Below are 12,302 nucleotides of genomic sequence, written 5' to 3'. Positions count from 1 at the left end.
ATTCAGAGAGGGAGAGGGAAAGATTCAGAGATTCAGGGAGTGAGAGAGAGATTAAGGGAGAGAGAGAGAGAGAGTCACAGAGTGAGAGAGAGTCAGGGATGGAGAGAGAGAGAATCAGGCAGTGAGGGAGGGAGTCAGGGAGTGAGAGTGAGAGTCACGGAGTGAGAGTGAGAGTCACGGAGTGAGAGAATCACAGAGTGAGAGAGGGAGACAGAGTCACGGAGGGAGAGAGAGAGTCAGGGAGGGAGGGAGAGGGAGTCAGGGAGATGAGGGGGCGGGGTTTGTGAGGGGGCGGGGTTTGTGTGGGGGCGGGGTTTGTGTGGGGGCGGGGTTTGTGAGGGGGCGGGGTTTGTGAGGGGGCGGGGTTTGTGAGGGGGCGGGGTTTGTGAGGGGGCGGGGTTTGTTTTTCTTAATTTCCTGATTTCGAGCAGGTCGATGACGTCATTTGTCGCGCGGTCCTGGAAAGCAAAACCGCTTGATGATCGGGATCGGAACAGGTTCGGGGTCTGAGGGAGGGGGGGATCGGGGTCTGAGGGGGGGGGGGGATCGGGGTCTGAGGGAGGGGGGGATCGGGGTCTGAGGGAGGGGGGGATCGGGGTCTGAGGGAGGGGGGGATCGGGGTCTGAGGGAGGGGGGATCGGGGTCTGAGGGAGGGGGGGATCGGGGTCTGAGGGAGGGGGGGATCGGGGTCTGAGGGAGGGGGGGATCGGGGTCTGAGGGAGGGGGGGATCGGGGTCTGAGGGAGGGGGGGATCGGGGTCTGAGGGAGGGGGGGATCGGGGTCTGAGGGAGGGGGGATCGGGGTCTGAGGGAGGGGGGATCGGGGTCTGAGGGAGGGGGGGGATCGGGGTCTGAGGGGGGGGGGGATCGGGGTCTGAGGGGGGGGGGGATCGGGGTCTGAGGGGGGGGGGGATCGGGGTCTGAGGGGGGGGGGGATCGGGGTCTGAGGGAGGGGGGGATCGGGGTCTGAGGGAGGGGGGGATCGGGGTCTGAGGGAGGGGGGGATCGGGGTCTGAGGGAGGGGGGGGATCGGGGTCTGAGGGAGGGGGGGATCGGGGTCTGAGGGAGGGGGGGATCGGGGAGAGGGGGGAGGCGAGAGGGAGAGGGGTCTGAGGGGAGGGGGAGGGGATCGGGTGGTCCGGTTCTAATTGGGGCGGATCGGGTCTGAGGCGGGGGAAGGCCCGGGGAGCCGGGAGCCGGGACCGGCCTCTCTTACTTTCGGGAGCGGCGTCTCACAGACCGAGGTCCCGGCAGGTGGAAGAGAAACTCGACACCCGGCCGCTGGAGAAAGACGCGGGGGCGGGGGACAGAGAGACAGAGACAGGGCATGGAGGTCGGGAGAAAGAGACAGGTCCCAAACACAGGGAAACAGAGACGGAGTCGGGGGACAGGGGAGAGAGAGGGAGGGAGGGGGTGGAGGAGAGGGGGACAGGAGAGAGGGAGGGAGGGAGGGGGTGGAGGAGAGGGGGACAGGAGAGAGGTGGACGGACAAGGAGACATTGGCAGAGTCCCAAACACAGGGAGACGGAGGCAGGGAAACAGGGTTAGATATAGAGAGAGGGAGACAGGGTCCCAAATCCAGAGACAGGGAGACAAAGATAGGGTGTGTGAGAAAGAGACAGGTCCCAAACACAGGGAAACAGAGACCGGACGATAGGGGCAGGTGTAGAGGGACAGGGTATCAGGGGCATAGGACAGGGACAAGGGTCAGGGACAAACCGATGCATACAAACGAACAGGAGGAGGCCATTCAGCCCCTCGAGCCTGTTCCACCATTCAGTGAGGTTATGGTTGATCTGTATCCTAACTCCATTCACCCACCTTGGCTCCAAATCCATTAATACCGTTGACTAGCAAAAATCTGTCGATCTCAGATTTAAAATTATTAATTGAGCTAGCATCTACTGCTTTTTATGGGAGAGAGTTCCTCACTTCTACCACCCTTTGTGTGAAGAAGTGTTTCCTAATTTCTCTCTTGAATGGCCTGGCTCTGATTTTAAGGTTACGTCCCCTTGTCCTAAACTCCCCCGCCAGCGGAAAAAGTTTCTCTCTACCCTGTCGATTCCTTTCAAAATCCTAAAACCCTCAATCAAATCACTCCTTAACCTAGTTTATATAATCTCTCCTCATAATCTAACCCTTGGAGCACTGGTAACATTCTGGTGAATCTGCTCTGCATTCCTTCCAAGGCCAATATATCCTTTCTAAGGTGCGATGCCCAGAACTGAACACAGTACACCAGATATAGTCTAACCAGGGCTTTGTATAGCTGTAACAAAACTTCCCTTTATCCTCTAGCCCCCTAGTTATAAAGGCTAATATTCCATCAGCCTTTTTGATTATCTTTTGTACCTAAATACTACAGTTTAGTGATCTTTGGACCTCCACTGCTCATAGCTTTTCACCCAGAGGGTGGTTGGAGTCTGGAACTCACTGCCTGAAAGGGTTGTGGAGGCAGGAACCCTCACAACATTCAAGAAGCATTTGGATGAGCACTTGAAATGCCATAGCATACAAGGCTACGGACCAAATGCTGGAATATGGGATTAGAGTAGACAGGGCTTGATGGCCGGCGCGGACACGATGGGCCGAAGGGCCTCTATCCGTGCTGTATAACTCTATGACTCTATGACTTACCTATCTGCCACAATTTTGCCCATTCACTTAATCTGTCAATGTCTCTGGTCACACACACACACAATTTTATGTCCTGTTGTTGTTGTGCGAGATGCATGCAGTTACCTTCAGTGTTAATGTCCTTTAATGTGCCTGTTCTTTTCCTTCTTTTACAGTTAATTGATGCCACGATAAGGATATTCAAGCTGCTGATCTCAAGAGCACAGCTCCTCCCACACAGGACACAATGACTCGTGAAGAAGAGATGCCAGACTGGGAAGGGGCCCAGGAATTTTATGGCAAATACGACCCAAAGGACATTCTCGGCCGGTAATAATTTCAGGCTGTATTCCAGGTGTTTAATAACATGAGAGTAAAATGTTTCCCATAGATTGTACAATCAAACTGCGATTGCGGTTCTTTATATCCCTGATCATACAAATTCCTCTTTCCATCTCCTACTGAGCTGAGATAAAATAAATATTTAGCTGGGAATAAAGTAATCAAAACAGGAGAAGAATGAGACCAAAGCCAAGCTTTTTATCACTAACTGGGAGATTAATCACGGCAGGTTTGGCTCTGGAAAGACCCTTCCGTTCTTCTTGTTAATTCTCCCTGCGTCCGTGTGCCCTTTGACCCCTGAGTCAGTGATGCAGGAAACCCATTCCCAGGACTCTAACTGTATTACTAAGCAAGCTTCTTAGTCATTGTCTCAGAGTGAATCTCACCTCATGTGGGCCAGCTCCTGGCCTCATTCTCCATCGATGGGATTTGCTATCAGAGACCGTGGATCTCATGACACAGTGAGATTTCCTGGACAACCATTGTGCTGATTTCTACATTTATTCAAGAATTCCAAGATTGCATATTGGGTGGGAATTCTGGGACGAAGCATGAATCCTGATTGTTCCTCTCAGTATTTGGGCATTAATCCCACTATTCATTAACACACAGAACGCCACAGAGAATAATGGAGTTTAAATAGAAAGGACATTTCTGGTGATAGATTTTCTGTTTAATATGTGTCAATGTGAATGAAAATGTTCATTTACACTACTCTTTTGAGTGTGTAGATTGCCCTTATGAGTTAATGAGAGGTAGTGTGGGATGGGCTGGGTACGAGTCATGGGCCCAAAAATCAGGGGAGATGAGGAGAAATTATTTTACGCAGCAAGTTGTTCTGATCTGGAATGTGCTGCCTGAAAGGGTGGTGGAAGCAGATTCAATAATAACTTCCAAAAGGAAATTGGATAAATCCTTAAAAAGAACAAAATTGCCGGGCTAGGGGAAAGGGCAGGGAGGTGGGATTAATTGGATAGCTCTTTCAAAGAGGATGCACAGGCAGGATGGGCGGAATGGCCTGCTTCTGTGCTGTCAGGTAGTATGATTTTGAAGGATTAAAAGTGAAATAGAACTAGGAATCTTAGTACACTCAACAATAACAACAACAACTTGCATTTATACAGTGCCTTTCATGTAGTAAAACGTCCCAAGGCGCTTCACAGGATCGATTGTCAAACAAAATTTGGCACCAAACCACATAAGGAGACGTTAGGACAGGTGAACAAAAGCTTGGTCAAAGAGGTAGGTTTTAAGGAGCGTCAGAAAGGAGGTAGAGAGGCGGAGAGGTTTAGGGAGGGAATTCCAGAGCTTAGGGCCTAGGCAGCTGAAGGCACGGCCGCCAATGGTGGAGCAATTAAAATCGGGGATGCGCAAGAGGCAAGAATTGGAGGAGCGCAGAGATCTCGGAGGGTTATAGGGCTGGAGGAGGTTACAGAGATAGAGAGGGGCGAGGGCCATGGAGGGATTTGAAAACTAGGATGAGAATTTTAAAATCGAGGCTTTCCCAGACGGGGAGCCAATGTAGGTCAGTGAGCACAGGAGTGATGGGTGAATGGGACTTGGTGTGAGTTAGGATATGGGCAGCAGAGTTTTGGATGAGCTCAATTTTATGGAGGGTGGAAAATGGAAGGCCAGCCAGGAGAGCATTGGAATAGTCCAGTCTGGAGGTAACTGAGGCATGGATGAGGGTTTCAGCAGCAGATGGGCTGAGGCAGGGCAGAGACGGGCGATGTGATGGAGGTGGAAGTAGGCGATCTTGGTGATGGAGAGAATATGTGGTCGGAAGCTCATCTCAGGGTCAAATGGGATGTCGAGGTTGCGAACGGTCTGGTTCAGCTTGGAGAGGGATAGAGTTGGTGGCGAGGGAATGGAGTTTGCGGCAGCGACCAAAGACAATGGCTTCGGTTTTCCCAATGTTTTGTTGGAGGAAATTTTTGCTCATCCAGTACTGGATGTCGGACAACAAATGTGACAAATGAGAGAGAGTGGAGGGGTGGAGAGAGGTGGTTGTGAGGTAAGGCTGGGTGTCATCAGCGTACATGTGCAATCTGACGTTGTATTTTCGGATGATGTCGCCGAGGGGCAGCATCAACACTAAATGTGCCCAACGCAGTACAGCAGGCAATCAACACAGCCAATAGAATGTCGCACTACAGAGAACCAAACAGTAGATCGTGATCAAATTGTCCAGTTCTGATCAGACCCGCCTTGGGCACTGCGTCCAGTTCTGGTCAGACCCGCCTTGGGCATCATAGTATGTTGCAGCACAGAAGGAGGCCATTCTGCTCATCATGCCTATGCTAGCTCTTTGAAAGTTATACAATTAGTCCCATCCCCCTGCTCTTTCCCATAGCCCTGTAATTTTTTTCCCCTTCAAGTATTTATCCAATTCCTTCTTGAAAGTTATTATTGAATCTGCTTCCACCGCCCTTTCAGGCAGTGAATTCCAGATCATCACAACTCACTGTAAAAAAAAATGTTTCCTCATGTTGCCTCTGGTTCTTTTGCCAATCACGTTAAATCTGTGTCCTCTGGTTACTGACCCTTCTGCCACTGAAACAGTTTCTCCTTATTTACTGTATCAAAACAGTTCATGATTTTGAACACCTCTATCAAATCTCCCCTTAACCTTCTCTGTTCTAAGGAGAACAATCCCAGCTTCTCCAGTCTCTCCACATAACTGATGTCCCTCATCCCTGGTATCATTCTAGTAAATCTCCTCTGCACCCTCTCTAAGGCCTTGACATCCTTCCTAAAGTGTGGTGCCCAGAACTGAACACAATACTCCAGCTGAGGTCTAACCAGTGTTTTATAAAGGTTTAGCACAACTTCCTTACTTTTGTACTCTATGACTCTATTAATAAAGCCCAGGATCCCATATGCTTTTTTAAACAGCCTTCTCAACCTATCATGCTACCTTCAAATATTTGTATGCGTATACCCCCAGGTCTCTCTGTTCCTGCACCCCCTTTAAAATTGTACCATTTAGTTGCCTAAGGATCTTGAAAGGATATTGCCTCTCCTCATTCTTCCTACTAAAATGTATCACTTCAAACTTCTTTGCATTAAATTTCATCTGCCATGTGTCTGCCCAATTTACCAGTCTGTCTATTTCCTCCTGAAGTCTGTTACTATCCTCCACATTGTTTACTACATTTCCAAGTTTTGTGTCGTCTGCGAATTTGGAAATTAGATCCTGTATACTCAAGTCCAGGTCATTAATATATATCAAAGAGAGCAGTGGTCCTAATACTGACCCCTGGGGAACACCACTGTATACTTCCCTCCAGTCTGAAAAACAACAGTTCACCACTACTCTCTGCTTTCTGTCCTTTAGCTAATTTTGTATCCACGCTGCCATGTCCTTTTAATCCAACGGGCTTTAATTTTCTTCACAAGCCTATTGTGTGGCACTTCATCAAATGCCTTTTGAAAGTCCATAAACACATCAATCACACTACCCTCATCAACCCTCTCTGTTACTTCATCAAAGAACTCAATCAAGTTAATCAAACACAATTTTCCTTTAACAAATCCATGTTGACTTTCATTTATTAGCCCAGACTTTTCCAAGTGCCAATTAATTTTGTCCCGGATTATTGCCTCGAAAGGTTTCCCCCCTCTGACGTTAGCCTGACTGGCCTGTAATTGCCGGGTTTATCCCTCTCCCCTTTTTTGAACAGGGTGTAACATTTGCAATCCTCCAGACCTCCGGCACCATCTCCATATCTAAGGAGGATTGGAAGATTGTGGCCAGAGCCTCCGCAATTTCCACCCTTACTTCCCTCAGTAATTGAGGATGCATCCCATCCGGACCGGGTGACTTTTCTACTTTGAGTACTGCCAATCTTTTAAGTACCTCCTCTTTATCTATTTTTACCCTGTCCAATATCGGTACTACCTCCTTTATTGCTACATTGGCAGCATCCTCTTATCTAGTGAAGACCGATGTTAAGTATGCCACCAAAAGAAGATCTCCTTTTTTCTCTCCAATTGGCCTCACCCTTCCTTTGTCCAGTTCTGCTCAGACCCACCTCGTGTACTGAGTCCAGTTGTGGACAGAACCACCTTGGTTAAGAAGTTTGCAGATGATACAAAAGTTGGCCATGTGGTTGATAGTGAGGAGGAAAGCTGTAGACTGTAGGACGATATCAATGGACTAGTCAGGTGGGCAGAAAAGTGGCAAATGGAATTCAATCTGGAGAAGTGTGAGGTAATGCATTAGGGGAGAGCAAACAAGGCAAGGGAATACACAATAAATGGGAGGATACTGAGAGGTGTAGAGGAAGAGAGGGACCTTGGAGTGCATGTCCACAGATCCTTGAAGGTAGCAGGACAGATAGATAAGTTGGTTAAGAAGGCAAACGGGATACTTTCCTTTATTAGCCGAGGCATAGAATATAAGAGCTAAGGGGTTCTGCTAGAACTGTATAAAACATTGGTTAGGCCACAGCTTGAGTACTGCGCACAGTTCTGGTCACCACATTACAGGAAAGATGTGATTGCACTAGAGAGGGTACAGAGGAGATTTACGAGGATGTTGCCAGGACTGGAGAATTTTAGCTATGAGGAAAGATTGGATAGGCTGGGGTTGTTTTCTTTGGAACAGAGGAGACTGAGGGGAAATTTAATTGAGGTGTATAAAATTATGAGGGGCCGAGATAGAGTGGATAGGGAGGACCTATTTCCCTTAGCAGAGAGGTCAATAACCAGGGGGCATTGATTTAAAGTAATTGGTAGAAGGATTAGAAGGGAGCTGAGGAGAGTTTTTTTCACTCAGAGGGTGGTGGGGATCTGGAACTCACTGCCTGAAAGGGTGATAGAGGCAGAAAGCCTGATCGCATTTAAAAAGTACTTGGATATGCATTTGAAGTGCATTAGCCTACAGGGCTACGGACGAAGAGCTGGAAAGTGGGATTCGGCTGGAGAACTCTTTTTCGGCCAGCACAGACACGATGGGCCAAATGGCCTCCTGTGCTGTAAATTTCTATGATTCTATGAGCACTATGTCCAGTTCTGGTCAGACCCGCCTTGGGCAGTGCATCCAGTTCCGGCCGGACCCGCCTTGGGCAGTGCGTCCAGTTCCGGCCGGACCCGCCTTGGGCAGTGCGTCCAGTTCCGGCCGGACCCGCCTTGGGCAGTGCGTCCAGTTCCGGCCGGACCCGCCTTGGGCAGTGCGTCCAGTTCCGGCCGGACCCGCCTTGGGCAGTGCGTCCAGTTCCGGCCGGACCCGCCTTGGGCAGTGCGTCCAGTTCCGGCTGGACCCGCACCTTTAGTACTGTATTCCGTTCACCTATCACCCCTGTGCTCGCTGACCTACATTGGCTCCCGTTCTGAGAACGCCTCCATTGTAAAATTCTTATCCTTGTTTTCAAATCCTTTCATGGCCTCGCACCTCCCTATCTCTGTAACCTCCTGCAACCCTACAACCCTCCGAGATCTCTGCGCTCCTCCAATTCTTGCCTCTTGCGCATCCCCGATTTTAATTGCTCCACCATTGGCGGCCATGCCATCAACTGCCTAAGTTCTGGAATTCCCTCCCCAAACCTCCCCGCCTCTCCATCCGTCTTTCCTCCTTTAAGATGCTCCTTAAAACCTACCTCTTGTCACCTGTCCTAATATCTCCTTATGTGGCTCAGTGTCAAGTTTTGTTTGATAATCGCTCCTGTGAAGCACCTTGCGACGTTTTACTACGTTAAAAGTGGTGTATAAATGGGAGTTGTATCAAGTTACTGGTCTGACCATCCTGGAGTAGCGGCAGGACAAGTTGAGAAGGCTGTTAAAGATGCATATCGGATCCTGGCTTTATTTGAATCAGAGGATCATAGAATTGTTACAGAACAGAAGGAGGCCATTCGGCCCATCGAGCCTGTGCCAGCTCTTAGTCCCATTCCCCCGCTCTTTCTCCATAGCCCTCCAAATTTTTCCCTTCAAATATTTATTCAATTCCTTTTTGAAAGCCATGATTGAATCTGCCTCCACCACCCTTTCAGGCAGCACGTTCCAGATAATTACTCACTGTGTAAAAAAGTTTTTCCTCACTTCGTCTTTGGTTCTTTTGGCAATCATCTGTCCTCTGGTTCTCGACCCCTCCGCCAATGGGAACAGTTTCTCTTTATTTACTTTATCTAAACCCTTCATAATTTTGAACAAATCTCCTCGCAACCTTTTCTGCTCTAAGGAGAACAACCCCAGCTTCTCCAGTCTCTCCACATAACTGAAGTCTCTCATCCATGGAACCGTTCTAGTAAATCTTTTCTGCACCCCCACTTAAGGCCTTTGCATCCTTCCAGTTGTGGCCGAATCAGTGTTTCATAAAGGTTCAACATAACTTCCTTGCTTTTGTACCCTATGCAGGTGCGTTGGGAGCGGGGGGCTCTGAAAATCGCGCAAATCCCGTCCTGGTTCGGAAGCCGGCTCCAACCCGCTGGCTTCCGAGTTTCCCAGGGACCCACCTGTGTGTCCGTGGGAGACCTGAAAATGGAAGTCTCGCCGGCAATTAAAGCCGGCAGAATGACAGTTAAAGAGCCAAATGTACCTCATTGAGGTACTGAAGGCTCTTCACCTGGGACAGATGAAATGATTAGAAAGATTTTTAACTTACCTGGGCGGCATGCCCACCACTTCTGATTCATGCCTGGTGAAACCAGGCGTAAAGGGCTGGATCAGGGAAAAAGAAACTAAATAAAGTAAATAAAAAACCATGCAATGAAATGAAAACATTAAATGAACCCACTCCAATGTCCCGCCTCTTCACCCTCCTGATCTCCTCCCGATCTTCCCCCGATCTCACCCACCCGGTCTCCCCCCCCCCCCCCCCCCCGATCTCACCCTCCCGATCTTCCCCCGAGCTCACCCTCCCGATCTTCCCCCGATCTCACCCCTCCGGACAGGACGTTAACCAATTAGTTAATCAACGTGCGATCATGTCGGAAACGCTAAGTTTGTTTCATGCAGGTTTGCCACACGCCCAATCGCCCCCGCTGCCATCCTGCCTCCCTGCATATCAGAGCCCATGCCTCTATTTATAAAGCCCAGGATCCCATATGCCTTTTTAACCGCTTTCTCAACCTGTCCTGTCACCTTCAAAGATTTGTGCGCATATACCCCCAGATCTCTCTGTTCTTGCACCCCCTTTAGAATTGTACCATTTAGTTTATATTGCCTCTCCTCGTTCTTCCTGCCAAAATGTATCACTTCGCACTTTTCTGCACTAAATTTCATCGACCACATCTATCTGTGTCCTTTTGAAGTCTATCACTCTCCTCCTTACTGTTTAGTACACTTCCAAGTTTTATATCATCTGCAAATTTTGAGATTGTGCCCTGTACACCCAAGTCCAAGTGAATAATACATATCAAAAAATGCAGTGGTCCTAGTACCGACCCCTGGGGAACACCACTGTACACCTCCCTCCAGTCCGAAAACAACCATTCACCACTACTCTCTGTTTCCTGTCACTTAGCCAATTTGGTATCCATGCTGCCACTGCCCCTTTTATTCCATGGGCTTCAATTTTGCTGACAACTCTATTATGTGGCACTTTATCAAAGACCTTTTGAAAGTCCATATACACATCATATCAACTGCGTTGCCCTCATCAATCCTCTCTGTTACCTCATCAAAAAACTCAATCAAGTTAGTTAAACATGATTTGCCTTTAACAAGTCTGTGCTGGCTTTCCTTTATTAAACCGCACATGTCCAAATTACTATTAATTTGCCCTGGATTATCCCAAAAAGTTTTCCCACCACTGAGATTAAACTGACTGGCCTGTAGTTGCTGGGTTTATTCCTTACAGTCTGTTTTGAGCAAAGGTGTAACATTTGCAATTCTCCAGACCTCTGGCACCACCCCCGTATCTAAGGATGATTGGAAGATTAAGGCCAGTACCTCCACAATTTCCACCCTTACTTCCCTCAGCAACCTAGGATGCATCCCATCCGGACCGGGTGACTTATCTACTTTAAGCATAGATTTAGATCTAGTACTTCCTCTTTATCAATTTTTACCCCGTCCAGTAACTCAACTACCTCCCCTTTTGCTATGACTTTGACAGCACCTTCTTCCTTGGTAAAGACAGATGCAAAGTACTCATTTAGTACCTCAGCCATCCCCTCTGTCCATAAGTAGATCTCCTTTTTGGTCCCTAATCAGCCCCACCCCTCCTCTTACTACCCATTTACTATTTTTTTCCCAAAAAAGACTTGGGATTCCCTTTTATGTTGGCCGCCAGTCTATTCTCACACTCTCTCTTTGCCCGTCTTATTTCCTTTTTCACTTCTCCTCTGTACTTTCTATATTCAGACTGGTTCTCACTTGTATTATCAACCTGACATCTGTCATACACCTCCTTTTTCTGCTTCATCTTACTCGTTCTCTCTCTTTTGTCATCCAGGGAGCTCTGGCTTTAGTTGCCCTACCTTTCCCTCTCGTGGGAATGTACCTAGACTGTACCCGAACCATCTCCTCTTTAAAGGCCGCTCATTGTTCGATTACAGTTTTGCCTGCCAATCTTTGATTCCAATTTACCCGGGCCTGATCCGTTCTCAAGCCACTGAAAATGGCCCTCTTCCAATTAAGTATTTTTACTCTAGCTTGCTCTTCCTCCTTTTCTGTAACTAATCTAAACCTTATGATACTATGATCACTGTTCCCTAAATGTTCCCCCACTGACACTTGCTCCACTTGACCCACCTCATTCCCCAGAACCAGGTCCAGCAATTCCTCCTTCCTCATTGGGCTGGAAAGTTCTCCTGATCAAGAAGGTTCTCCTGAACACACTTCAGAAATTCCTCCCCCTCTTTGCCCTTTACTCTATTACTATCCAGTCTATATTAGGATAGTTGAAGTCCCCCATTATCACTACTTTATAGTTCTTGCACCTCTCTGTAATTTCCCTGCAAATTTGCTCCTCTATATCCTTCCCACTAGTTGGTGATCTATAGAATACACCCAGTAGTGTAATGGCACCTCTATTGTTTCTTAACTCTAACCAAATAGATTCTGTCCTTGACACCTCCAGGACATCCTCTCTCTCCAGCACTGCAATATTCTCCTTAATCAATACTGCCACCGCAACCCCCCCCACCTTTCTTTCCTTCTCTATCTTTCCTGAACACCTTGTATCCAGGAATATTTAGTACCCAATCCTGCCCTTTTTTGAGCCAGGTCTCCGTTATTGCCACAACATCATATTTCCATGTGGTTATTTGCACCTCCAGCTCACCAACCTTATTCACCACGCTTCATGCATTTACACACATGCACTGTAAACCTATCTTAGACCTTCTTGTATTCTCTCTTAGTCTGATCCCACCTAATACTGTATTATTTCTTACACTA

The 12,302-nt window shown here is 48.2% G+C and overlaps 1 protein-coding gene across 2 annotated transcripts in view; it reads left to right on the top strand.

The window, feature by feature from the left end:
- The first annotated feature begins 405 nt into the window (after positions 1–405).
- Positions 406–12,302, top strand: part of LOC137310393 (phosphorylase b kinase gamma catalytic chain, skeletal muscle/heart isoform-like) — a 171,295-nt gene continuing 159,398 nt past the window's right edge. For both annotated transcript variants that reach the window (XM_067978227.1, XM_067978226.1), the window contains exons 1-2: positions 406–497; positions 2,792–2,945. In XM_067978227.1, the coding sequence (XP_067834328.1) occupies positions 2,863–2,945 (83 nt within the window). In that variant the 5' untranslated portion in view covers positions 406–497; positions 2,792–2,862. The remainder of the gene's footprint in view (positions 498–2,791; positions 2,946–12,302) is intronic.

The sequence above is a fragment of the Heptranchias perlo genome, unplaced genomic scaffold (assembly GCF_035084215.1).
Source record: "Heptranchias perlo isolate sHepPer1 unplaced genomic scaffold, sHepPer1.hap1 HAP1_SCAFFOLD_251, whole genome shotgun sequence".
NCBI classification, from domain to species: Eukaryota; Metazoa; Chordata; class Chondrichthyes; order Hexanchiformes; family Hexanchidae; genus Heptranchias; species Heptranchias perlo.
The sequence above is the reverse complement of the archived record's forward strand: the minus strand, read 5'-3'. Positions and strand labels throughout refer to the sequence as shown.